A 27,290-nucleotide genomic window follows, 5' to 3' on the forward strand; every position below is an offset into this window, starting at 1 on the left:
GCAGAGTGCATAACCGGCAGTCGCACGCGGCCCGAGCGAAACTTTTCGCGTCGTAAAGTCGTCGAGGCGAATTCTGGCCGCGAGTCGCGTGCGAATCGCGGCTCTGCCGACCATCCAGTCGCAAAAACGCGCCACCTCGAGTTATCGCTGCGGTCGTTCCGCTGTCGGATGCTGCAGACCTCTGATTCCTCGCCTCGAATCGTCGCGGAAGCGCCGGCTTTCTCGGATTGAGAGATCTTTCGTGGAAATAAATTTTCGTCCGCTCGAAAAATCAACTGCCATTTTATTCCCGCGTATCGCGGATCTTTCTCGGCCCCGAAAGTAATTCTTCGCCGAAAATACGAATTCCGCCGAATTCTGCCGCGAGTAATTTTGCTGCAGTATCGTATAATTTTCGGAAAACGATGTTTTATTCTATACATAACAGTTCGATACACAGTTGTACACAACAATTATAAGTTTTCATCGTCGGAACCTTAACGGTACGGTACCTACTTACAAAATTTATTCCTACCCTTTATCGTAAACTGCTGCAGCGAGTGATATTCAGGTATTACCTTCGACTTGTTAATCAGCTTGGAAGCATCGTTAACTCTAATTGAATTAATTTTTGTCGCGATACGAAAGTACCTGTGTCTCCTTTGAGCTTCTCAGGCATAACGGATTAATTCCGTTATATAAAATTCACAGAATATGATCGCATTTCTCCGACTGCATTTTCCCGTTACTAAATTCAAGCAGCGGGGGTATTTTATTGTCGTAGTTCTTGCCATTGAACAGAGACAACATTACGTTCTTGCTGCTCCTCGTGGATCTCCGGGAATCTGTAACGTATTCCACGTGATGAATAAAGAAATTTAAATAATCAAATATTCGTAATCGAAATGGAAATTAGATACCTTCCGTGGAAAATTTCTTCGTCACGTAGCTACGCATTTCCCCCAACCATCCCTCGTTTAATCTCTCTCGAAATTTTGGGGTGGTAAACGTATACAATAACGGATTAATCGCGCTATTTACCGGCAATATAAAAACCACCACCCACGCGTGAAGATCAGCTGCAACGAAATTTAGAGGGTAGAAAAGTGAAACGGGAATTTCTAAAATTTCTACACCAAGAATTTTATTCTGTTCCAATTGCGTACCCTTCAGACGCTGCACCGAGAGAAATACATTCGTTACTGTCCATCTCATATTAATATCTTTGGTGGTACAACGAACGCAATGAGACTTTGTAAATTATTTAATTTAAAATTCAAATGGGAATACTATTTTACCAAATATCGACCGAACATCCTACGTGTAAAAATTTGTTCCGACGCGCGATCATTTGAATTACAAATCTGGACGTTCGAATAAATTTCTTTTCAAGTTCGGAAGTGGTTCGTTAATTACGAACGCGCGTTAAAAGCGATTAATTACGTTAAAGACGTAATTAAGGTGGAGCGTGTTGCAGAGGAACAGAAACGAGGAACAGATTAGTATAACCGAAACGGGCAGCTTACCCGGAATTGGATACTTCATCATGGCTCTAATCTTCAAAATGATAATTGGCGCCCAGCAAGCCGCATCCGTTAAAACGATGAGAAAAAATCGCAAGGCGAATTCAGAATCGCCGACGGAGAGTGAACAGGCGTGCCTGGTTTTCCAAATGCTCACAAACATACCCGCGTAAGCGTAACCGATCGTGATCAGCCTGTAACGCGTAACCGACTTGAGCGTTATAAACTTTACGATTGGTCCTCATTAAGCATAACGAAAAAAGGTTTATTGCGCCGGTGAACCATTTTTAACGTCGCTGTTTTTACGCCGATCGTCTCTGCTTACCCCGTGAGATTTAATCCCAAGAAAATGAAGGCCGAATATTCCCATCCAATTAAGTACGGGTCGTCGATGTGCAAGGGGAAACACATTCCGTTTACGCCGTAAAATCTCGTGCTGCTTCGCCAGTGAATCACTTTCGAATGAGTAACAATTAGTCTGAGAACGTTGTCCTTTCCACGATTATTTCTTCGCGATGGCTACAGCCAGACACTTATACGCGCGATAATTCTTTCAGACAGGATAGACGTTCCATTATATTTTCTCCCTACGTTTAACCCCTTTACTGGCAGCTCTGAATGCTTGGTACACTCGAAAACAGACCACGGTTCTTTCTATGCGTACATTTTTAAACTTAGGTACGTGTACAAAGTGCAATTTAATTGCGCTCGGATGCAGAAAAATATTTGGTTAATAGTCTAAACGAAAACGCATGAGAACAATTTTCAATAAAAGGGTTAACAGTAGCATGTTGGAATTATTAACCCTTTGCACTCGAGAGGTGGTCTTCAATCACTATTTCATAAAATTTGGAAGGTCGATATTAATTAATATATCAAATTCAAATAATTTAAATAATTCTACAATTCTTTATTTACTGCTCAAAAAAATATCGTCAGTTTTTTCGAACAAAATCTTTGATTTTCTACTCTTCTCTAGCGAGAAAATCGTCGAATGCAAAGGGTTAAAAGAATTTTAGAAAATATTTTTAAAATTGTACTTCGATTGTGCAAATAATCGAATGAATTTTCTGAAAGAAGAATGAAATTTTGAAATGACTCGAATGACGGTTAATCGAATTTCAACGTCTGTCACGTGCAGTTTGAAATCGCCACGCGTTATTGGCTTTCGAATAATGAAAGAACAATCGACGCGACATTTAATTGATTCGCAAAGCGACGAAATAAGAGCTCGCTGTCTGGTTCACGTTACGTTATCATAATCGGCGGGTTAACAGGCAGTCGGACATCTTGACAGGTTATTAGATGTTATCACGGATCATGCAGCCGGAGTTGGTGGACAAATAAGAAACACCGGGACGAACCTGGCACGAGAGCGAGGGTAAATCCTACGATCCAAATGATGATCACCGATGCGGATGCCGTCTGCGGTGTCATGGTACGGTGACCTTTCAGTGGCGCCGCGATTAGCATATATCGTTCCAGAGACATGAACGACAGGATCAATACTGAAACCTTGACAGATCGATTCTATTTCAATAAATTAACCACGAGCCATTCGATTCCTCGAGATATACGGTTCGTCTTGATTCGTTCCTCGAACTTTAATGGACGTTATAATGGATTAAAAGACCGCATGATCCAGTATTTAAATGATAGCTTAATTTTTTACGCCGTCCAGAGAGCAAATGGTATTTCAACTTGCTCGATATTACAAATGTTTTTGACAAATTTTTTTGAAACGTCGCGCGGTAATTATCTTGAGTGAAATTTTGTGTCGTGTCAAATGACTTTTCGATACGTCGAGATAGTTTGATAATATCCGAGTAGCTTTGACGTGGACACGATGTTTCGGTTAGTCGAGTCGGAGAACGATTATGCAGATTTTTGTGAATAAATTTCTAGGAAAATCGTGATATTCTGGAACCATTATCGATCAGTGCATCTTCGAGGGAAAAATTTAATCGAATACAGAGAGATTTGAAATAAAATATGGAGAGAAAATATACCTCCAGGGATATCATTGCCAAAGCTCCTACGAAGGTGCAGAACCAGGAAGACATCCACGAACTCGCTACTTGATTGTAATTATCACGGAATATCATGTCTGTTACAGCGATTATGAACAGGTATATCCCCATCAACATGTCGGACACTGTAAAGAGATTATGCGATTCGGTGATTAAAATGATGGCGAATAAACAAGACCGATGTGCCATTTTTATAACATTCACGCAAAAGATGCCACAAGTGTTAAAAATACATGAAATAATTTTAAAAATATACCACACCTGCCAGGTTTCGAATAATGATGGTCAATACTCGATTCTCGTCCTTGGCCGTGAATCTCCCCCAAAGAACGAGCACGTTGCCCATGCAGGTTACACTCGAAATTACCCACACTGCCGCTCGTAACAAAGTTTTATCGAGCAAGTGGGATAACGACGATACGCCTATGTAAAAAGTCGAATCGAATTCGAGTTAATCGATAAATTACACGGCCATTTACATCGCGAATATCACGCTTTCTTTTTGGGACGTATTTGATAAACAAAAATGACTCCTACTATCGTTTCGTAAATACTTCTGCGGGTTTTATAGGTGCCGTTAAAATTACCGGTGATATCATAATAACCATAATCTTCAAAGTAAAATATATTTAATCGACCCATGCCCCATTAACGTCGAATTAATTATTTTATGCGAGGGTTGAATTAAATTAATACTATGTAAATTAACCACTGTGCTAAATCGCAGTTATTCAACCGTGAGTTAAAGAAAGAGATTCGAATCTCAGAGAGCAAGATTTAAATTAATCGCGTTTGATCATTCTGTCTGCGCGAGGTAGAAAATTGGGGAAAAATCTTACCATCACCCGTGGGTCGACATCTCTTTGCTTTAGGCGCGTAAGTTCCGCAATAATGAAATTTCTTGAAGTAACTGAAAAGTAATAGAAGAAGCGATTTACAATGTGCATGGTACTTCCTTCGTTCGACGATTATGAAAATATAAGATACGCCGATAAATGGACGCATGAAGATCCTATTTAGGAACGAAGGAGACGCGTCTGACACGACACGGGCAGATCTACTTACACAAAGTCCAATTTCATGAATACGTCGAACGCGTTCTTTGGTAACGTGTCCAGATTTATACCCTCCAAGTCGCTAAAATTTATATAAAATCGTACCAATGATTAATCAGAATTTCACCATACGACCTATAAAATAATATAAAATATTTTTTAATTAACACTGGACCTAGCAGAACCTAAATAATGACCGTGTTTAACCTTTCGTTACAGAAAAATAGTAATTCGAAGACTTTCTGCCATAAGGTCGACGATATTTCTAAAACGGTAAATGAGAGGTCATATGCAAATTAAGACGTAGAATTATTTTACTTCGATATTCCACGCATCGTTGGCTAATTGTAAATTTCATATATTAATTAACATCCATCTTTAGAATCTGATTAAATGGTGACTGAGAGGCGCCTCTCGAGTGCAAGGGGTTAAGAGTTTAATCAAAAAATTGATTCTCTTATTCCAATTTTTTCGCATTCCTCTCGCTTCGTGCTTCATCCACCGGCCATTTGATCCATCGTGGTAGGTTCAGTGCCAAAAAATAAAAATGAAACAAGTGTCCGAACTCACAGGGAATACAGTCTCGTCAACGGACTCAAGACGGCCATCGGTAAATTATGAAGGCGGTTGTAACCTAATTGTCTGCAATGAATAACGAATTGTCAGTTGGAGTATTTAATAATGCCCCATCGCGCGAGCTTTAATTCTACCATAAAATCTGGATAATGACACGACCAGTCGTATCAGCCTTATTTCCGTACGTGCCGGCACAATAAATAAATGTTTTAACGCCAGCATACGTGACGTTCCTCTCGTTTGCTTTTCTAACGCCGTGTGTTGGACGGTAAATATCAGGTAAATATGTTGCAAGCACGCGCGTAGCTTAAGACGTGTAGCGTTACAATTTATGTGGATACCGGTGCCTCGTATACTTACAGCCTCGTCAGATTTTTTAACGGTTGGAATACATTCAGCGGGACGGTCGTTATTTCGTTGAACGCCAAATTACTGAAAGGGAAAAAAAAAATCCGTTTTGCACCGCACGGTGATGTACGACGAACATAACTTCGTTACTCCGCCATAAGGAGCATTCGCAAATTGATGTAACGCGAGGAACTTACAGTTCGACCAGCTGCTCCAAATTTTGGAACGTGTCCTCCTCGATCGTTTTTATCTTGTTCTTTTGCATACTCCTGGACAGTGGTTGATATTGCTTGTTAGTTCACGGTCGTTAAAAATAATTGCTTAACCCCTTAATGCAATTTATCAGCCATCTCTTATTACGTAAGATTATTCAGCTCCGATTTTTATGGCGCCAACGATATTTTCATCCGCTCGAAAAAGATATAAATTATTGCTCTTATAATCTTAACCCTTTGCACTCGGCGATTTTTTCGTTACGGGAAAATAGTAATTCGAAGACTTTCTGCCATAAAATCGACGAAATTTCTAAAACGGTAAATAAGAAATCGTGTGAAAATTAAGACGTAGAATTATTTTACCTCGATATTCCACGCATCGTTGGGTAATTGTAAATTTCGTACATTAATAAACATCGATTTTTAGAATCTGATTAAATGGCGACTGAGAGGCGCCTCTCGAGTGCAAAGGGTTAAAGCGATATTACGTAAATAATAAAAATAACGATGAGGATTCTACGATATTATCGTCGTTCCAGAATATCGGTAAAAATATCGTTTACCGAAGTTTAAATCGTCAACAATAGTTGAATACACGCATAGCTATGAATTTGAAACGCATGTAGGCGTTAAGGGATTAATTTTCTGTATTCGCTATTTACTTACGTACGTACAATAATTTTAACGAGGGACATCCGGCGAACAGCGTGTCAGGTATCGACTCGAAATTATTTTCGTCTAGCAGTCTGAAAGGTTACCGGGTGTTTTAATATTAATTTCAACCCTCTTCGCGAAAAAGAAATAATTTAGACTCACATCTCTTTCAACACTGGCAATTCCGGCAATTTCAACCCTTCCGAAGTCAACTGATTTTTGTTCAAATTTCTGCAACAAAGGATAGAATTGAGATTCGGATGTCGCAGTCGTACGAAGTTCGTATGATAATCTGATTTATGTTAACGACTCACATAAACTTCAAAGCTTCGCTTCCCTTCAAGTCCGAGAAGTCTGCCACGGTGAGCTTGTTCTTATTGGCTTTCAGGGAATCCAAGTTAATTAAACCAGTAAAATGCCCGGGTAGAAATTCGCTGATTTGGTTATCGTCCAAAATTCTGTTCACATAATTGCGTATTTATAACGCATACAGTGATTCTTGTAATTTCGATAATAATAATACTTTTAACGATACTTACAGCCAGAACAATTTGGTTAAATTAACGAAAGCGCCTTTTTCTAATTCGTGTATACCTGAGCTATCGAGGTATCTGGAAATTAGTATGTTCGTTGAAAAAAAAAAATTCCACGGCACTTGTCGAGATAAATTATGCAATGCAAATGAGTTTGCTGAGAACTTACAGTATACGTATCTCCGAGTATTCTGCGAAAGCACCCATTGGAACACGTTTAATCGAGCTGTCGTAGAAAGTTCTGAAAAATAAAGGAATCGAGGTAATTAGGAGCAATTCGCCGAGGATATAAAAATGAAAAAATACATTGTTCGCGATTAATACTAGAGATATGGTTTTCAAGATGATTTAGAGTTCGTACATGGAGGTAGTTTGAGATGACAGGTTTCGCGGAATTTCAGAGAAGCCTTGACAAGTCGCTCGACACTTCACGTACTTACATTCGACAGGAATGCCGGTGGCGTCTGAAAAAGGAAGAAAAACACGTAAATTGGCAATTCTTATCTCGTCCATTGAGTTTTGCGCTTTATCGTCGTATTTTTCTTTCTGTTACTCGATATTGTGTTCCGTTGTTCGATAAATTATGGATATTGCATTACCACAATCGAACTCCCTTACAGCTTCGGAATCTCTGTTACTGCCAAACCAGTCCAATACACCGTGATAATCATCTGCATACAAAGTAACATTTTTTATATTGCACCGTTCGGTATTGCATTTATACTGTATAAAGGGACGCGTATAAAAATGTCAAACATCGTAACTAAATTTTAAATTTAATTCGTTCCCGCTGGAAGAAAGAGTGACGATATTTTCGAGATAATCGCGCGACACGGAAGTGTTATACCCGAGTTATAAAGTAACCTCGGATTCTTTCGTGAAAATTAAAATGAACGTGATAATTAATGAACCAACAGCAATTCTGCTCGTCATCCCTGTTAGGGCACTGGTATTTCAGGTCGCACCAATTCCTCTGGGGTAGACAAATGGTGGTGTTCTGACAAAGGAATGTTCCCATAGGGCAAGTATCTGGAATCAGGAAAATTGTCGTTGTCCATCACCGATGTACCTACGATATTTCTAATAATTATTCAGAAAACTAAGAGTTTAATAACGAGTCGCGAATACCATAAATAAAGGATAATTTAAATTGATCTTCCACTTGCGAGTGAAAAAGGGCCCCTCCCGGCAATTTCTCGACCATCTTATTTCCCTACTTTTTTCATTTCGACTTCGTTTCTTTTTCTTAAGTGGGTTATTACTGCTCTTGATGTAACAAGAGTAATCTTAGTTAAGAAAAATAAATCCGAGCAATCTGTAACCCAATTTTCATCAACGACGTGATGCTCGTAAATTCAACTGGAAATCTACGGAAAATATACTGCAAACGTCGAGAAACGGAATTAATGTCCCAAATAGATACATATACCGTTTCACCCCCTGTAATTAGAACTTTGTTCACATACGAGAAAAGAAAATCGCGTAACTAAATCTTCTTATCTGAACTATAAATCCGCGTAACAGCATACCGACAAACCGATAAAATAAAATTTGTATATGTAGATAAATTATGAAAAATATGTTTGCAATAGAAAATATAATTATAAAAATATCTCAATGATGTTTACAAAAATATTCGCAGTTTAAATACTAATACTTTCAGGAACATAGAAGATTAACATTAAACTCCAAAAATTAAGAAATTCAGTTCCCTTATTACGAATTATAAATTAACCCTTTGCAATCGAGAGGTGAGCTTCAGTCACCATTTCATAAAATTTGGATATCGATATTAATTAATATATCAAATTTTATGTAATGTAACAGTGTGCGAGGTATCGAAATCAAATAATTCTACAATTCTTTATTTACTGCTCAAAAAAGTATCGTCAGTTTTTTGGTTGAGAATCTTTGAATTTTTACTCTTCTCTAGCCAAAAAATCATCGAATGCAAAGGGTTAACATTAAAATTATCAAACCGGTGAAAATGCCTAGTTTCAAACTTCTTCCTTCCCCAATTACTAAAATCGTGCATCTGCTTTTAAAAATACGAATGTCGACTAGCAATGGAGAAAAAAGGATAATTATATACATTTCCTTATCTTTATCGTGCCACTAATATTACTATTATCTGTACACGTTACGTTTAGGTGGACATTAAAAATCGGTAGTTGCGGTGCAAACGATAATGAACGAAATCACGTACCTTGATTAAAATAATACATCAGACCCGAGAGCAGGCATACGGTGGCGATTAAAAACGCGCCGATAGCACCGATGCGTTTGTTTCTCATCTCGAAACCCGATCCTCAAAGCGATCTAGCGCCCCTGTGTTCCACGGACTTCCGTGTTTTCCCTCGCATGAACGTTCTGCACGTGCACTCGGTACAACGACTGCATGACACTGGTTGCATTCTCTAGCTCCGTCGCAAGCTCCGGCGCCACGCACACGCGCTCTTCATCGTCCTCGAATGAGGATTCCTTGTCCGTTTGCTGCTCGGAATTCTATTCCGAATTACGTCGATCGATTGTTCTTTGTCCGCGTGATCTCCGCGCCGTAAACGAGCGCCGTTGATCGGGCAAATTTCTCGCAGAAAGGGGCAAAATTCGCGTGTCGACGTTGATGCACGCGCAGTTGCTTTTCCTTGTAAATATGTCATCTCCGATCGAATCGAGAAGATCGAATAATTGGTGAAAAATTATGAAAAATTGGGACAGAGCGATGAGATTAAGCAGAACGCTGCATCACACTTGGGTTCCCTTATTCGTATCGATAATTTTATTTCCTTGATTCAGTTCAAATTATTCCTTCTAAGAGGTAGACAATAGAAACGATCAAAATAAAATATAATTATTTTTGGCAAAATAACAAGGAATCGAATCGTAGGATCGAGTACAGGTAGCCCTCCTACAACACGGTATCCGATAACACGATTCATAAATTGCGGGAACCCCCCCTACAACACGGTACAACATGATAAGAAAATTGCAAAAGCCTTTGTACAACACTGTACTTCTACATAAACAGTGACGACGAAGAAATTTATTAAATTAAAATATCTTTGTTTTTCTTTTGTTTCGTGTCGTACGTACGTTTATATTTTTAATAAAAATTAAGTTGTTTACGTAGAATTGAAAAAAAATTTGTTTTTAGTAAGTTTTCGAAACGTAACCTTTTTGTACTGGCTCTGGGTCTCATACAACACGGTTTCACACAACACCACATTTTCTAGGAACCTATCTACCGTGTTATAGGAGGGTTACCTGTATATAGATTTATTTGATTAATTAATTTTTATAATCCATAATATATTTAAATTTCGCGAAGCTTTAAATATTTCTAGGAGAAACATATACGACTTAGGCTACTTACTTGTTAACCCAACACACTTATTCTTTGAAAATTTATATCCCATTATGTGTGTACGATCGAGTATATAGATTTATTTGATCAATTAATTTTTATAATCCATAATATATTTAAATTTCGCGAAGCTTTAAATATTTCTAGGAGAAACATATACGACTTAGGCTACTTACGTGTTAACACATTTATTCTTTGAAAATTTATATCCGACTATGTGTGTACGATCGAGTATGTAGATTTATTTGATCAATTAATTTTTATAATCCATGATATATTTAAATCGCGAAATTTAAAATATTTCTAGGAGGAACATATACGACTTAGACTACTTACGTGTTAACACATTTATTCTTCGAAAATTTATATTCGACTAACTACGTGTGTACATGAAATTGATAAAACAAATTTGTGTCTTCTCAAGTAAATGTCAGAGTACTCCATAGGAACACGCTTTACATTAACCAATACCACTTCAGTCTGTACGTTACACGTTGTAGATTATCTCTGCAGAGTGTACCATGAAAGTTTACGTCAGATCGATAAAACGATACGCAACTGCTGTTGCGTTTTGTAGCAATCGAACACCTCGTCCGATACCCGAATTCTCATTCTCGAACGAAGAAAAATCCAACAGCAGGAAGATAAATGCAGCCGCTACGGTGAATTTCCGACGCAAGAGTAAAGTTGTGGCGCGTAAATGCCGAAGAAAGTAATAATTGCCCTATTACGTCCATTACACTGCTCGAAGTTCACTCGCGATTGACTCATCCTGCCGTTACTTCCGAATCGGACGAAACTCCATAAAGTATGCAGATAGGACTGTGACAAAGTTGCGACCACGATTCGGGTAATTCGCGCCAATGGCGTGACTGTCAGCGAGACAACGGCGATCGGAGAATGCGTAATCACCCATTAATGGGGAACAGGTATCGATCGATTCACAGGTTATCGCCATTCCAACGAAACGCACAGTTAGAGTTTCTAATCTCCAACGAAAGGTATAATCCTTCGTTCACTCTCGGTAAGTCCGACCCTTCGATAGCATGACATATGGTAAATCCGCGAGAGGTTTATAATCGAGCAAATCTATCTTGGATAGATACTTAAAGAGCAACGGCAGATTAAGTCTCTTCCATCTACAGGAATCTGATCGAAGGGTACAGAGTCGCATTTACGATATGCTACTCCGTCGTCTCTCAAGATGAAAACGAGATTACGGTTGACACGAAAAGAACCCTAATCTTCGTGTAGGATTTTTCGAGCCCTCTAAGAGCTATAAATTACAATACATACCGGGGCATTTGGAAAAGAAATAAAACCTGGACGTTTGCAATTCGATACCGTAGCAGTTCTCAGACTAAGAGCCTCGAGTCAAGTTGTCACGTCCCTGAGGATGAAGAGGCCGATATCGTTCTACGTAGAACTGTTCTACGACGAGCACGTGATCTCGTGGAGCAAACGTCTGCTAAGCTTATCCGGCCTATGGCCGGATAATCGCAACGACGTGCGATTTTTCTTCTACATTACGTACGTCGTGATCTTCACCTGGCTGGAGATCGTGACGCTGCTGCAGAATATACACGACCTCGAGAGGACGCTGAAAAATATCACGCTATCGTTCCCGACCATCTTGATAGTGCTGAAGGCCGTGATGTTTCGGCTGAACATGCATCTCGTTCTGCCATTGCTGATGGTGGTCGAAAGGGACGTGAAGCAGGGGCTGTATCGGACTCCGGAGGAACGGCGAACGGTCGTCTGGTACAACGTGGCCGCCACCTTATTTTCCACCTCGTCGGCCTTGTCTTTATTCTTCGTACCCACCTTGTTTTATACCAAGCCAATCGTCAGCTGTCTTTTATCGAGTGAGTTCGATCGCCTAAGTCCGATCGCGTGTTCGTGATTCCAAACGCGTCCATTTCGTCGCGGTTATGCTCCCGAGATTGATATACTCGCTCGGTTCATCGAACAAAGATAAAATTAGCAAGGGTATCGCTTATCGACGCTATTCGCGAATTTCTTCCTTTCAGATTACCTCTATAGATTCCTCCCATACTCTTCCAAGCTTGTCCTACAACTCGAGGTCTCTCGGTGTGATCGCGAACCGACCAAACTTGCAACAGAATTCTCCCTATTTACATACTCCGAGGAATACTCCTACTTCGATTTCACTTCGCAACCCATTTACCAAATTTCCATAAAAGGTATAGGTATCGTTTACCTCGAGACGTATGCATAATTTAGTCGACCAGAGAGAGTATAATAAAAAGGCATTGCTTGAGGCGTAAAACGAAAATCGAAAAACTAGGATGCAGGATCTCAGCCCCCGACGATGAGAACTCAATTTTAGATCGGAACGTGTGGGGCACGGTGTTCCATTAAAAGGCGAAACAACGTGGCCCGGGGGAGCGAAGAAGGCGGTAAAAGTGGCGGTTTTATTAAGCAAGCGGGCATTATCAACGCGTCACGGATGCTCCGGCGAGATAAATCAGGACTTTAATGCGAACTTTATCGCTCGGATCCAGGAAACGCATTCGATATCCGTATCCATATGATCGCGCGTACAGTTACCTCGCGTATGCAGCTTTATGGTGTTCCGAGGCGACAGTTACTTCCTTCACGATACACAAAACGGTTACGTTTTACGAGCCTGTCACAGTTCGTCGAAGATTTTGCACGACCACCGACGGTGTGCCTCTCTTTTTCGCGGTCGTTTGCGGCGCGGCTCCGTTCCACGGTCAAGCAAACGCGAATTTATGTACTCGATGCGGTTCTACGTTCCTCCCTCTTCTCCCCTCCCATAGGCCGCGCGAATAGTGGAAACTGGATAAATGGAACTGTATTTTTGGCTTCCCTTTTCCTCTCTGTCTAGAGAAATAGAAATGTTTCGCATAATTATGTCAAAATCGAAGAAATACCGATCCTATATTTCGTAGAGGTTTTATTTCCGTATTTAACCCTTTGCACTCCAAGCAATTTTTAATATGACCTACCAGAAGCTTCGAGTAATTTTTACTATGGGCTAGCAGGTATTCCTGACACTATTTCTGTAATATCAAAAGTTTTACTTACTCCGTGGAAGATTAAAAATTTTACTTTGTCATGAAGAAAGGAAATCGTATACATTTCAAAAATATATTTTATTACATCGTCGCAGCAACGACATCGGAGTGCAAAGGGTTAAATTTCGGTTACTTGGTATTTTTCTGCATGCTCTATTCATTCGCAGAATTCAATAATTGTACACTCCCCTACGAGTTACCGATGAAAGTGAATAACGTTTACGAAGTGACCGGAGTCACGACGTACGCTCTGTTCTGCGTTTACTTGGTACCGACCAGCATGATGTTAACGATCGGTGCAACCGGTGCTGACAGTCTTCTGGTGACGTTAACGTTCTACCTCTGTAGTCAACTTTCGGTCCTGGCACAGCGTGTCAGGAACATCGACGTCGAGCCGCAAATCTATTTTCCAGAAATGAGAGCACTCGTTGAACGACACTCCGAACTTCTACGGTGAGTCGTTTGGCACATGACGCGACTGAACGATAAATCGTGGATATTTATTGTCAACTTAATTGTAGAATGGCAAATATTTTAGCAGAGACATTTAGTTCTCTGATGTTTATACAAACTTTAGGATTAATATTCTCTTTGTGCATCGTGGTCTATCAACTGCTTACGGTAATATCGCAATTATCCACGTTTCATAGTACTCGTGCACTTTAACACTTGACACGTTGTTCAATTCTTTTTATCTTCGACTCGAATTTAAAAGGAAAAATGTTCATTCCGCACGGTGTGTTTGTCGTTGTTTAGCACGTTATTGTTCTAAAACGAATAAATGGCGTTTAGATGTGGCAATATTTTATAGACGACCGAATCTGGGGAAGATATGAATACTATACATTTCGTAATTTACTCTTGCGCCGTTATACTGTTAGCATTCTGCTACTGTTTCTTGGGAGAGTGTCTCATCAACGAGGTAATTATCGAGCTAATTTCTTATCGATTTATCAACGTATTTACGAATCGTTGTCAATTTTAGAGCAACGAAATACAACTCGCTTGCTACTCCACCAATTGGTACGATTTACCAGGAGAGTACACGCGATCTTTGATGTTTTGCATTGCTCGATCGCAGAAACCGCAATACCTAACCGCTGGCAAGTTCTACGTCTTTTCCTTGGAAACTTTTGGCGTCGTGAGTTGCTCCTCGATTACAAAATCTTTGCACGTTGTTGAATTTTCGTCTTACGTATGATTCATAATCTCTTTCCTTCGCTGCAGATAGTAAAAGCATCCATGGCGTACCTCTCCGTGATGAAAAACATGATTTGAAGAATTATAACATTCGTAACAGACTAAAATTCGTTAAATTCTAATCATTAACGACTGTAGATATAAATCGTTGTAAAAAGGCAATTGCTCTAAGCTTATTGAAATTTACCTCGCAATGAAAATTAGGAAAGCAACGAGCAAGATTCTACTTTTAACCCTTTGCTACTCAAGAGGCGCAATTTGATAAAATTTCAGTCGTCATTTGGTAAAATTTCGAAGCTCGATATTAATTAATACGTCAGATTCAACCACTTGCGCTGGAAAGACGTGTCACACCCGTTGTAATGCTTTTGTCACAGAATCGCCAACGACGTGGTACACACGTCGTTAGGCAATTGTTACGGAAACACTGGACCGTTCTGGCACACGTGTATGTGAATTCCTCGTTATCGCAGTGGTTAAAATAAGTGTGCGAGGTATCGAAATGAAACAATTCTACGTGTTCAGCATTATAGCAGAAAATTTGTCAACTTTCATCTTTGAGCGAAAAATCGTCGCGCGCAAAGGGTTAATTGTTAAATAATTAAAGGCGCGATATAACTCGGTAAAACGATGAAAGCGTCATCTCTCGGAGATGATTGGATGATGTTGGAACGTTTCTAATAGAAATAAAAAAAGACACGTTTGTTGGAGGTATAGCAGAAATATTATTTTCGCTGTCCGAGCACGGTCTCTCGATCAATTTACTCGACGACGCGATAAACGGTGCACGATTGACGATCATTAACCGAGGGTTGAGTGTGAGGTCAGAAAAGAAGAAACGTCAACGTCGACAAGGTAGAATGACCGCACGATTGAAACGTCGAGATGAATTCTCCTCGGCTGGAAGCTACATCGGGTTCTCGGAACGTGTCATTCCACCTAATCGTCGTGGAGCAGCGGCGCGTGTTGGCTGAAGGAATTAAAAGAAAAATTTATTTCGGTTTATTCAAGAAAGATACAGAGTGTACAACTGCCGAGGGGGGATACAAATTATGCATATAACTCGTGCTTCACGGTAAATAATCGTCCCTATTGCCAGGTCGAAGCACGTGGACTCTGCCGTCGTGTGTTATCTCTTTACAACGACCTCGATCCTACGAATGGAGTAACAGCTAACGCGCATACGGCCTTCACGATACACCGATCTCTCGCAGCACGGTCCGCCGCGAACCGTGCACGTTACGGCACGTGTGTTGTACACTTTCAGTGGCAGGAACTTAAGTAACAGTGTGCATCGTCGTGTACCTCCGACGCCGATCCTCCTCGCTCCAACTCGCACGCGGAAAGAAACAGAGACAGGGCTTGCACGCGTTTCGTTTCGTTTCGTTTAGTTTCGTTTCGGTACGAGATGCATACACGGCCGAGCGTATGCGATCGCGGGACAACGAACCAGACGATGGTTCTCGTTGGTTGCTCGTGGTGCACGATGGTATGGAGCGAATTCTTAGCGGTAGTCGTGGCCGAATCGTCTAGACGTTCGTGAAAACGAATATACGCTTATGCACGATCCGCGTCCGACCGATACGCACGCTGCTCGCGGAGAAGTGGAAATGAAAAACGGGGGGAAAGAAAGAAAAAGAAACGAAAATGCAGGGAAAAGAACGAAAGGAGAATACGCAGCTGATACTATCGCGAGTATCGAACTCGATACTCTGCCTCTCCGTGGTAGCGATTATCAATGAACGTTATTTAGCTCGTGTTCTTTCCCAGTCGGGGCGACTTATATCGAGAATCGCTTTCACCCTCTCCTCACGGTTGCATCATTTTTCGTTTCTCAAAGTTGACTATCGACACACAGAAGAACGGCTTCTCCGTCGGTACCGAGAGAACCTAAAAGAATTTCGTCACGGTTACAACGATTCGTTCACGTGCGTGTCGTGTGATCATGGTACGTACGACTCTCTCGGTGACTAAAAATCGAATCCATACCATTCCGCACACGGGCGTGCACGGGCATTTTAGGAAAGGGACCGTGTCGGTGTATCGCGACTGCCTGTGTACGCTGTACAAGCACATAAACACATGGTAAATGTATTTCGATGCTGTTTATTTTTTCTCTTTCTTTCTTTTTCATTTTTTCCTTTTTTTTCCTTTTCCCTTTTTCCCTTTTTCTTCCTTTCATTCAGACAAAAATGACTCACACACGTTCACATGTTAACACGCAGCCTCGCAGATGCATTCGCGATTATCTCCCACAATTACGTTTCGTATAAAATCGTGCGTCTGTCTGTGCACGAGATCCTCTTGTTTATATCAATATGCAAGTCGCGGGAGTGTACACCGTGTACACTCTGTGTTGCCTGTGTGTCTCTAAGTGTTCGTGTACGTGCTGTTTCTCTGGATTCGCGGGTTAATGGAAGCGAGTGTTCACTAAATGTTTCGTCTGTTCCGAGGTCTTTTCGCGTTGTGTTCGAGAAAGAGAGAGAGAGAGAGAGAGAGAGAGAGAGAGAGAGAGAGAGAGGGGGGGAGAACGATAAAAGGGACGGGAGGAGGAGAGAAAGAGAGACGGAGAGAATTATAATACAAGAACAACGCCCGAGAAGGATTTCAAGCTCGACGCGACGGACCGATCGATCGAGAAACCTTCGAAATTTCGGACATTCCGTAAACTTTCGGAAACACTCGTTCCTAGACGATAGAGTTAGTCTTGCCTTCAGCAATTTTTTTAGAATTTTTCCGTTTTTTTTTTTTAGATTTTTTCCTTGCATTTTTTTATTCTTTTTATTGTACAAGAGAGAGAGATGTGTGTCACGGACGATGTTCACCGTTTCGTCATTCGTTTATCATTTCCGTTCAGTTGCGTTTCATTTCTTTTTTTTTCTCGTTTTTTCTTTTTGGTTTTTTATTTTTTTTACGATCTTCACGACGGCTCGAGGACGTCGCGCTGACACACAAGAGACAACTACGCGACGTTCTCGAGAATGGATCGAGGAAACAAGAATGTGCTATAGACATGTCTGACGTTCCGGAACGACGTGAGTGAGAGAGAGAGAGAGAGAGGGGGGGGGGAGAGAGAGAGAAAAAAATAAAATAAAATTACGTGAATGAAGTTCGGGTGCACGATCTCGTTCGGTTCCTTTCTAAGCAACGAAAGAACGTGGTACATGTTGCACTTATTGTTACTACGTGCGAGGATAATATTGATGTTCACTGTTTATATTCGACTGCCTGATAGTATTGTGTTCAATTTCACGATATACCAGTCACGTCGTTTCGATCGCGTTTCTTCTTCTTCCTTTTGTCGGATAGTACCGAACTATTGTCGTATATTTGTTTAGCTCAACTTCCTACGTATGCTACATCGATAGCAGAAAATTAAATAGTGGTAATAGTAGTAGTAATAGTAGTAGTAGTAGTAGTAGTAGTAGTAATAATAACAATAAAAATAGTAGTAATATTAATGAAAATAGCGGCTACTATTATTATAACTATAATAATAAGTAAATTAACTACTCGAAAGTAGAATTTCTTTTTTTTAAATTACGATATAAACAATAATATTAATATAAACCAGGAAAATAATGGTAAAGGAAAAATGATAATTCCAGGGCCCTCGTGAGATTTCATACTAACAGCGGAATAAAGGTATTCAAAGAGGAAAGTTTGGACTATTCGGAGAATATTCGTCGAGTATAAAAAGCTTGTGAACTTTGAATTATCCTGTAGAATTCGTTGATACCGAGATACGACTTAATCATAGAAAATTGTTTCCTGAGTATTTTCATTGAGCATCGGAAGCTGCCATTTTTAATCTAATCGTATCGTAAAGGATTACCAAAAAATCGTGTATATTTCATCGCCGTCGTGTCCAAACTTGGGAAATTAGATGAAAGGTAGGATTATCGGTAAGCGGTGGAAAAGTTTCGATCAAAGACCTGATTTTGTTCGAAAAAATACAAGCAAAGCTTTAAGTATGCCGATTACTATTTACCTTCGATCGCTAATTTACACGCGTGCACACCTCGCTTTGCGAAACGTGTATTTTCCCGAATAAAATGTTCCCCTGTAATCGTAACTTTCCCTTATCCATCGATCGTACGTTCATCGCAATTAACGCTACGTTTAACCAAACAGTCAGTCGAAAATTCCTAAAATTTACATATTGCACGATAACTAGTCGTCTTTGTGTTCGTTTTATCGAGGAAAATAGAAGGAAAAGCTGATCGAATTCGAAGAAAAAGGAGAACTTACGAAGCCTAAAAATATCTCGTTCCTTCGTTAAATGAAATAAACGTATCTTGAACTACTTTTGATCACTTGCTTTATAATTTATGGAAGAGAGTATTACGAGGTTACCGTTTAATAACGACACCGATTAGAAAATATTAACAACGAGAAATCGAAGAAAATCTATTATCTGTTGAAAAATAATAACCACCAACCCTCTACAACCAAATTTTAATTTGCTTAGAAGAAAAACGTAACGTTTGACTATAATCCATCATTTTAATAAGAGAAATAGGAACTAACGATTGTTACAAGTAAATTGCTTAGTAACTGCGTAATGGTACAACGATAGAATATACTGCTATAATAATAAACAAACAAAACGAACGTAACTTTCGAGGCACGTCGCGTTATAGAGGGTTATGTATCTCCTTTGAACAGAACTGTCGATTAAATGTAAAATCTAGATATCTCGAGAGGCACTTCTCTGCAAATTATGCGAGCATATTTATGATTCCATTATTGCTTCGGGGCCAGTTTTTGGAGATAATTATCAGCCTAACAGCACCAAGTTGTACGAGAATGCGAGGACCTGTTCGATCAATCATAAGGAAGTAACGTTTCTAAATTCGTAGCAGTTGATCAAGATTTATACAGCTACATTCTTGATAACGTTTTACCCTGGGATCGAGAAGTCTACCAGTATTCGAATTTTAATCAAAATGATTTAAAATCGAACTGCTAGAAACATAAAAAGAAAAAGTGGACGTTGCTCCCCCTGATTTATTAAGATTTCAACTTGATGGATATTCTTAGTTCGATAAATTAAATCGATAAGTATTGCCTCTTGAATAAGCAAATTTATAGAATCAAACTGAACCAAGATGAAGATACCTCGAGAAGACAGAAAAGAAAACAATATTTCCCTGAATGATACAAACAAAGACTCAGAAAAATTTAGACCCGTTGCATACTTGACACTTCTTGTTACGTCTAACGAAAATAAAATTATTATAAAGCAGAAATTAGAAAGAAAGAGACCAATCGCTAATATTTCTCTTAAATATCAAAGAATTGCAGTATAACTCAATTCGACCACTGAATCGAGATTCGTTCTTGCGTTGGAATAAAATATTTACAAATAGAACGAGTAGTTCACGAGAATAGGAAAATAAATAACATCGCGAGTAATCGAAAGTATAATAGATTATCAATTTTTCTATCGCGAGGACTTTTATTCGGGATTCGCGAGCCGCGTTTATATTCAAATTTGTCATCTCCAAAAATGAAAACTTGCATTTACATTCGGTTAAATCGCATCGAATGCTAGGTATTAAACGAACCAAAGTTAGAATGACTGTAACAAAATGATGGAACACACGGTATAAATAAAGCGACGTAACGTTCACACATTGTACAGGGATCTACCTTGGCTGTAATGGAAGGAAACGAGAAATCATTTTTTAATATACCACAATTTTCCGACTATACGTTTATACCCCGAGTGACGGAAAATAAGACGTATGCGAGCAGAAACCGAGCCTCGGAAGAAGAAAATGATCCGAAGATTACGACGAATATGTACAAACAACGAAATGGTCCCTAACCGCTCGATTGAATCGACTATAGTATTTGCAGAGTGTCGTAATAAGTCTCGATCAAATATCGAACAGATGTCGACAAAGACTTACGAAAGTGTGAAGGATATAGGATGCAACGCGACGACAAATGGCAATTCTGGTCGCAATTGTCAATGCAGGGATTTATACAAGAATCGTAATTCGTATGCAAATATGCAAATGTCACGGATGCTACTCTGCAAATACCTAGTTTCTGAGGTAAACCTATGCGTTTCAAGGTATCGTTCGCGCCGATATCCATACGCATATTATTATTATTATTATTAAAGAGTGAACATCAAACACCTCGAGACGTTCGTTAATAATCGACATGCCTTTAACACAATGGTAATCCGTGAAAGGAGAATGGTTGTACCGTAAAAAGATAGAATCCGGGATGGTTATACGGGACAGAAACTAACTGAAAGGGAACTGAAGGCAGTCGAACACCTGAAATAACTCACCAACAGGTGATAAGATGATTTTGAATAATCCAGATGCCAGTCCCGTGATGCATTGTTAAAGCTATAACTTCGTTTTCTGTGAATAAAAACTAAAAAGCGACTCTCCGTACGAAACACATTTTACGTAACACGATCGTCAACAAAGATAGTCAATGGCTTGTTTCGCGATGTTTCATTTACAGACTATTACTATGAACGAGCATCAACGCGAACCTAACAATGCTACCGACGTTTTCCCTCTGTAAATGAAACATTTAATCTCTTATGCCAGTGCCGGTGATTTTCCTTTCTTATCCAGACTGGTTGCGATAAAAAAAAAGAAAAAAAAAGAAAAAAAAAAAGAAAAAAAGAAGAAAAAAAAAACTAAAAAAGAAAAACTTTAGGCTTTTCACGCGAAAAATATAAACAATGTCGTATGCATTGAAATTGAGCTCGTACAGCAACTGATATTCAAGATACTCGTTTAGTATGGATAATATAAATAATATTAATATTAAGTAATGTTACATAAATATCTTGTAAAATAACTGAAGAAACTAAAACCTACTATCATATTACGGTTATACTTTTACGAACTTAAAGAGACCGATCGTTTCATGTACTCTACACCGACACAAAGGTAACGATGTGTTGCATGAATTATATACAACTTAAACGTACTTGATTTTTTTTTTTTTTTAATCTTTTGTCTACTTATGCATTAAAGAAATGCGTTTTATACAAGAATACGTTTCATCTTCGTAACATTGAAACCACCGTATTTTTTTGTTTTTTTTTTTTACCTTTTTTTTTCCTTTCGTTTTCTTTTCACTTAGCTGAAAATCCTAATAGAAGCGTTTAATCAAAATATCGTTGCCTATTCACATCTCAGCACGACAACACGAACTGTTTTTCCAGACCTGACACCCTGTCTCTTTCATCTTTTTTCATTTTCCTCGTTTTTCTCTCGTTTTTTTTCTTTTTTCTCTTTTTTTTAATTTTTTTTTTTTTTTTTTTCTTAATAATTTCGTGCATAAAAATTATCATAAGTGATATGTACAAAATGAAATATAAAAATAAAATTATGAACCTTAGAGACGTAGTGATGGTTTGAAGTTTCGTTATTTCTATCCTTTCGATCGTTACTTTCCGAAATTACTAACACGGTTTACGATAAAAAAATAACATCACAGACACTGGCACAATCATTCGTTCGTAGCATAATTGTTCCCATTGACTGCTGATGTTGTTCATAAATACTAAAATTAGAGCGTCTGTCACACAGTCGTGCATCGATTGACTCCAACGGGTAGTTTTCTCCAACGCATGACGTTGCTTTGTTTTTACGAAACGGGGGACTTACAGTGGGCAGTGGATGGTTGCATGAGAAGTGATTACAGTCTAGATGGCCCAGAAGAGCATCTGTGGATTGACGTGAGGTAGTAATCCTGCAGTGGTCAAGTGCAAACATATCCTTCCTGTGCTACTGCAGATGCACCAGTAGGCCCTTCCTGAAACATTTCCAATAACGAAGGGATTAATGTACCGAGGTTGCGAGACAGAGAGGACTGTGAAAATTAAAGTAAGAGAAAGAAGCGGAATGTTGCAAATAAACGGTGTGACTATATCCTCCGCTCCTTACCTCTGCACGATCCCGATTTACGTTAAAACTTAATTTCTTCTCCAATGAATCCAAAATTGTCTTACTATGCTCTATTTTTATATGTAGTTACCTAATCCTGTTATATGATGATTATTGTTCATTATATGTACAATGTCTTACATCCTTAGTAGCTGTCAACGTTTGTTTGTATTCATCCAAGCTAAACCCGGAATTGCTATCTTCTCCGCAAGACTGAACCACTAATGACCCATCTTCTCCCTGCAAATATATTTATTCCACGTATTAGTGTTTTTCTTCTTCTCTAACATTCAATTAGCATTGGAACACGTGTACGTTTAATACGTACATGTGTTACTGGTTGTTCAGCATCGTTGACTCTTCGTTTCTTTCCACATGTGTCTGGATTTTGATCCGATGATCTCTTTCTGCTCACCATATCCCCTTGGTTTCGTGGCGAAATACTACCAGTGTTACCGTTTCCAGCAATATTTCCGTTTTTATGTACACTGCCGGAAATCTGCGAGAAAACAATTATTCGTGAATATTTTTTTCCTTTTTTAAAATAATGCTAAAAAGAATTCAAATCGAATTAGAAAGATTCAAATCAATCCGTACCTTTCTTTCACGTTTGAGCAAACTAGGAGATATATAAAGGTGTAGATCCTTCTTTTTCGCGTGTTTTGCTTCTATCCACATGCCCTCTTTCAACATACTCAACTGTTCCGCTTGCCTCAGAACTGTTATTTCATATCAAAAACAGTCGATAAAATTTCATTAAGTGTTAAATGAATTAATTTAAGGAATTTAATCGCAAGTCATTTACTTTGTACATGCAGGTTATAATATACTTACTTGAATCGACAAAAGATTTTATATCATACGTTAGATCAATGTTTAAATTTTCGCTTTTGTCAAATAGCAAGCCGATAAACCACATGGAACAGTGACCCTCCGGTTCTGGTTCTAACGGTGGAAATGCCTCCGGGTTTACGTGTGCCAATGTAATGTGAGGATTCCTTTCCAGAGTACCTGTTTTTAAGAGTTAGGATTTTGCCATTTTGGCACCCGCGGATTATTAGCATTGCAATATCGACAAAATTAACAATCAAGATCAAAGATTCATGATTAGAATAGACACAGATTAAGACAGAAACTTATACAATTCCTAAAAAAAATAAAAAGAAACCTATGGACAATTCTAAAAGTTTACATTGCAATGAAAGTAACCTGTTTTAATCTACGTCATTTAACTGGAATAAACACATGATATGATAAACTAATAACAGGGCAGCTGATACTTCGTCATTCGTATTTTCTAAACATTTTTAACATGATCGACAAATTTACAAGATGTTATACGAATTGTAGATGATAAAAAGTACAAGATTTCGTTTAAAATTCTTTTTCCAAATTGATACGTAATAAAGATTAACGTATTATCATTCTTTGTGTTATAAATTATTTCACTCGTTTTATCAGTTCATTAATGTTTTTGTATAATATCTTGTATAGTATAATAATGATTAATGCATGATTATCGACAGGTTTTATCATATCCATACAGTCCGATTGAATATACGTAATGCGTGTTCAATATTTTACCTATCAAATGTCGTATTTTTGACTCGACAAGCCCACACCATTCAAGCTGATCTTCGGCAGTTACACTTCTCGCCAATAGAACAATATAATGTTTATATTTGTCAAAGAAATGTGGAGGATCGAATAATTTATCCCACGTTGCTTTCCCCATGATAATTTCTTCCGTTATCGAAAGCCCGGTTTCGAAGGCATCTTGCATGATGGTTCTCGTTGATACCGACACGTTAAATGTCGAATTTTGTTGAGGATACGCGGGAGTAATTATTGGCATTAAGTGATATCTATCTGATATATTTACCTTTGAAAAGAAGTTTGCCAAATTAAGAAGTTTTCATTAGTATGAATTTTTATTATACGATATATTTAAGAATATAGATGTATAATGGAAACTCTTACTCTCGGATCCCAAACTGGAAAACCTAAATTAACATTGTCAGGTTGCTTTAAAAGGACTGGTTGTGGCCATTTCCATTGAGAAAATACAAGAAAAAATTTCTCTATTAACGTTGCTGCAACAGCATTAGGATAAAGTTGACATGTTCTTGCAACTAACATTGCCCAAGACACACCTCCTAGATACCCTAATACATTACTATATATGCCGTGTCCTAAAGATGAAAAAGCAAAGCAACACATAAGAAACACAGTCTCAACTCATGGCACACAAAGATTAGATTAAAGATCATCTTACGTTTTGCCCATAACTTAATGGCTCTAAGTGCCAACCTAAAATTTTCTATATTAGGTACTAAACGGAGTATCTCATCTGTTACTCTGCAGCCATTAAGACTCCTTACACATTTTTGATCGAGGTTTTTAAGGAGCATATCATCCCTAAGATCCTACGTATGTGAAAAGAAACGTATTAGGTACATTACTGAAAAGAGATCAAAATTTATAGAAATTGTCCATATACGAATTACTAACCATTGAATCAGGAATTTCTTTAAGTGCCAGTTTAGCGAACAACATATCAATTTCAATACCATCGAAATTCATTTTTATTACTGGTACAAACGCTTCCTCTACTGCCTAAAAGATATCAAACAATATAACTAAATAACTATAAAATCTACATTTCAACAAAGAGACATTTTATGTAAGACATATCCCTGATGTATTTAAATAAGGATTTTAATTTCTGATTCGACTAACCATAATGCTAAATATGGCTTGCATTACTTACTGTGTAAATGCTATATAAAAAAAAGTTCACATTAAATGGACAATTAATTATTATTACTATTTAATGCCATTTAAGGTACATACCCTTAAATCTGTAACTTCTTCTTGCATTTTCAGTAACTCAAAGAAGGATGTAAAATAATCCGACCTATAGATATGACGTGGTACAACACACAGGGCATCGATATCAGCACCTTTGTGATGTACCCCTAACCTATATGAACCGAAAGTATATATTTTACCGCCAACTTGTTCAGCTACATTAGGTGGCATATTTCTGGCAATACTTGTGTCCCGTATCCATTGTTTCACCAGTGCATTTAATTTACTAATTAAGTGTAACATAAGGTATAATTAATAATGTTCAATATCAGTAATACAGGATACAAAGAGATATGCAAATGTACCTTAAAATTTCCATCCTGTGATTTAACTCTTCTTCAGACTCAAATACATTGTAAGGCTTTAATGCTTCTTTCAATTCATTCGTTCTAGTAAAATCACTAGGCTTTGGTTCTGCTACACTAATAGCAGATGTCATGCCCAATGTACGTAGATTCTTTTCTTCTTTGGATGAAGCATTTGAATTTGAGTTATTACCTTGTGATGACCACATTTTGGAATTTATTTATTTGTTCCAAATCTGTAACAGGTCAAATAATTACATTTGAATATGTAGATTTGCAAACTCCTACATTTGCAAACTAATATACATAATAAAACTTGATTATATAAACAATGAACTATATTGCAACATACATAATTACCACTCAAATAACAATTTAGTGTTATTAATTAAAAACTTAATTATATTTACCGAAGACAAAAAATAAAACATCTTTATAAAACAATATCGGATAAAATTCAATTAAATATTACAGCTTCTACAATTATAATATAATACGATAAAATGTATACATAAATAAATCCAGATCTTATTTTTTAATTAAATATTATTTTTAAACATATTTTCTAATACAACAGGTGACATTAATGTAAACACAACATATTTAACGCGTTACCATCTACAACGTATTAACCAATTCTTAATTCCTTTCACAAATTACCGCGTTTAAAATACTAGGTATATTACGTATTTACATTTATACTCAGTTTTTGCATGCTACACAAGGGTAAAAATCTCCCCCCAAAAAGAAAATTCGCGAATATTTTTCTGAAAAATAAAATTAGGTGGCGATACTTTGTAAACCAGAGAAAAAAATAAAGCACAAAAGAAGATGAAAAACAGAGCTCATACGTTTATTTTCACAGAAGTTTCAGGTATTTTACAAAATATGCAAACATTCTTGATGATCGATTTAATCGCGCTATTTTTCCCTCAAACGTATACACACGTGGCAGAGTACACATATAAACGTGGGCATCGCGAAGTCGTTGAATCCTTACCGCTTAATACTTTGTCAAAGATGCAATGACATGATAAAGATAGAGAAACTTCGGACGTGTTGTCAGGTTATAAAACGCGCAAATGCTTCTAGTAAAGATGCATCACGTCAATCCAATGCTTGCGGACGATTCCTGAAAAGGAAATTGTACTCCTAGCGCAAATAGCACGTTCTGGGAGCTCTGCTTAGTCGCAAAGCAGCGTGAACAACTTGTAAACAATTTATGAGGTAGCAAAAGAATTTCGAGAAACGAAGGTCCATAAGTCATAAAATCGTTCGCGTCTACCAGATTAATCCATGTACCGCTAATGAAAATTAATCGGCCATAACAACGATCGTAATACACTTCACGCACAGGACACTTTATATCGCGGTGTACCGTGTAAATAAATAATTAAACGTTATTACTTGAAAATAATGGACAACACGTATACCCGCACCAAACCACCTACAGTATAAACATGGCGTCCCCTGACGGCTCACTTCGATCATAATGAACCACGTGTATAGACTTGCATTCGATTATATGCTAATACTCTACTCCGCACTAGCGTCATCTTACAGCAACTTGGAAATTAAAAATGCTACGTTTTGGCAACGTAGAATCGAATCTATATTTATTCTAACGTTTCGCTGTTACACACT

General features: G+C 38.2%; 3 protein-coding genes across 4 annotated transcripts; 1 reads left to right on the plus strand and 2 right to left on the minus strand.

Moving 5' to 3' along the window:
- Nucleotides 1-684: 684 nt before the first annotated feature.
- Nucleotides 685-9,207, minus strand: Lgr3 (Leucine-rich repeat-containing G protein-coupled receptor 3). The gene is made up of 21 exons (XM_017904114.1): nt 9,120-9,207; nt 7,829-7,942; nt 7,513-7,584; nt 7,275-7,377; nt 7,083-7,154; nt 6,920-6,991; nt 6,695-6,838; nt 6,543-6,611; nt 6,401-6,472; nt 5,709-5,780; nt 5,524-5,595; nt 5,158-5,229; nt 4,598-4,669; nt 4,372-4,442; nt 3,794-3,955; nt 3,512-3,657; nt 2,867-3,017; nt 1,828-1,957; nt 1,506-1,696; nt 900-1,058; nt 685-824 (listed from the first exon to the last, which is right to left on the minus strand). Exons 1-21 carry the CDS (start codon nt 9,205-9,207, stop codon nt 685-687), a joined length of 2,244 nt encoding a protein of 747 aa, XP_017759603.1.
- A 2,466-nt stretch (nt 9,208-11,673) lies between these two features.
- Nucleotides 11,674-14,617, plus strand: LOC108550374 (odorant receptor 82a). Its single transcript, XM_017904125.1, has 6 exons — nt 11,674-12,142; nt 13,507-13,792; nt 13,861-13,960; nt 14,151-14,261; nt 14,325-14,480; nt 14,567-14,617. Exons 1-6 carry the CDS (start codon nt 11,674-11,676, stop codon nt 14,615-14,617), a joined length of 1,173 nt encoding a protein of 390 aa, XP_017759614.1.
- A 7,320-nt stretch (nt 14,618-21,937) lies between these two features.
- On the minus strand, nt 21,938-27,103 carry hrg (poly(A) polymerase hiiragi). Of its 2 annotated transcripts, none has more exons than XM_017904091.1 (12): nt 26,647-27,103; nt 25,647-25,882; nt 25,324-25,567; nt 24,982-25,086; nt 24,746-24,896; nt 24,451-24,662; nt 24,055-24,352; nt 23,305-23,481; nt 23,068-23,189; nt 22,799-22,969; nt 22,612-22,710; nt 21,938-22,339 (listed from the first exon to the last, which is right to left on the minus strand). In XM_017904091.1, the coding sequence occupies exons 2-12, from the start codon at nt 25,853-25,855 to the stop codon at nt 22,286-22,288; spliced, it is 1,842 nt and encodes a 613-aa protein (XP_017759580.1). In that variant the 5' UTR covers nt 25,856-25,882; nt 26,647-27,103; the 3' UTR covers nt 21,938-22,285. The 2 variants fall into 2 exon arrangements, with proteins under 2 accessions (XP_017759580.1, XP_017759588.1); XM_017904099.1 differs by having other exon boundaries at nt 22,562-22,710.
- Between the last annotated feature and the right edge of the window lie 187 nt (nt 27,104-27,290).

Source organism: Eufriesea mexicana, unplaced genomic scaffold (genome assembly GCF_001483705.2).
Source record: "Eufriesea mexicana isolate 0111107269 unplaced genomic scaffold, ASM148370v2 scaffold4744748268, whole genome shotgun sequence".
NCBI classification, from domain to species: domain Eukaryota; kingdom Metazoa; phylum Arthropoda; class Insecta; order Hymenoptera; family Apidae; genus Eufriesea; species Eufriesea mexicana.

What these genes read in the sequence shown, in the direction of transcription:
- Lgr3 (XM_017904114.1), bottom strand. Translation starts at nt 9,207, where the DNA reads ATGAGAAACAAACGCATCGGTGCTATCGGCGCGTTTTTAATCGCCACC. An exon ending in TTGCCAGTGTTGAAAGAGAT is followed by an intron (nt 6,473 to 6,542) that starts GTGAGTCTAAAT and finishes GTAACCTTTCAG; the next exon opens with ACTGCTAGACGAAAATAATT. An exon ending in TTCATGAAATTGGACTTTGT is followed by an intron (nt 4,443 to 4,597) that starts GTAAGTAGATCT and finishes ATTACTTTTCAG; the next exon opens with TTACTTCAAGAAATTTCATT.
- LOC108550374 (XM_017904125.1), top strand. Translation starts at nt 11,674, where the DNA reads ATGAAGAGGCCGATATCGTTCTACGTAGAACTGTTCTACGACGAGCAC. An exon ending in CGTCAGCTGTCTTTTATCGA is followed by an intron (nt 12,143 to 13,506) that starts GTGAGTTCGATC and finishes ATTCATTCGCAG; the next exon opens with AATTCAATAATTGTACACTC. An exon ending in TGGTCTATCAACTGCTTACG is followed by an intron (nt 13,961 to 14,150) that starts GTAATATCGCAA and finishes AATATTTTATAG; the next exon opens with ACGACCGAATCTGGGGAAGA.
- hrg (XM_017904091.1), bottom strand. Translation starts at nt 25,855, where the DNA reads ATGTGGTCATCACAAGGTAATAACTCAAATTCAAATGCTTCATCCAAA. An exon ending in AAAATCTTTTGTCGATTCAA is followed by an intron (nt 23,190 to 23,304) that starts GTAAGTATATTA and finishes ATGAAATAACAG; the next exon opens with TTCTGAGGCAAGCGGAACAG. An exon ending in TGCTCAAACGTGAAAGAAAG is followed by an intron (nt 22,970 to 23,067) that starts GTACGGATTGAT and finishes GTTTTCTCGCAG; the next exon opens with ATTTCCGGCAGTGTACATAA.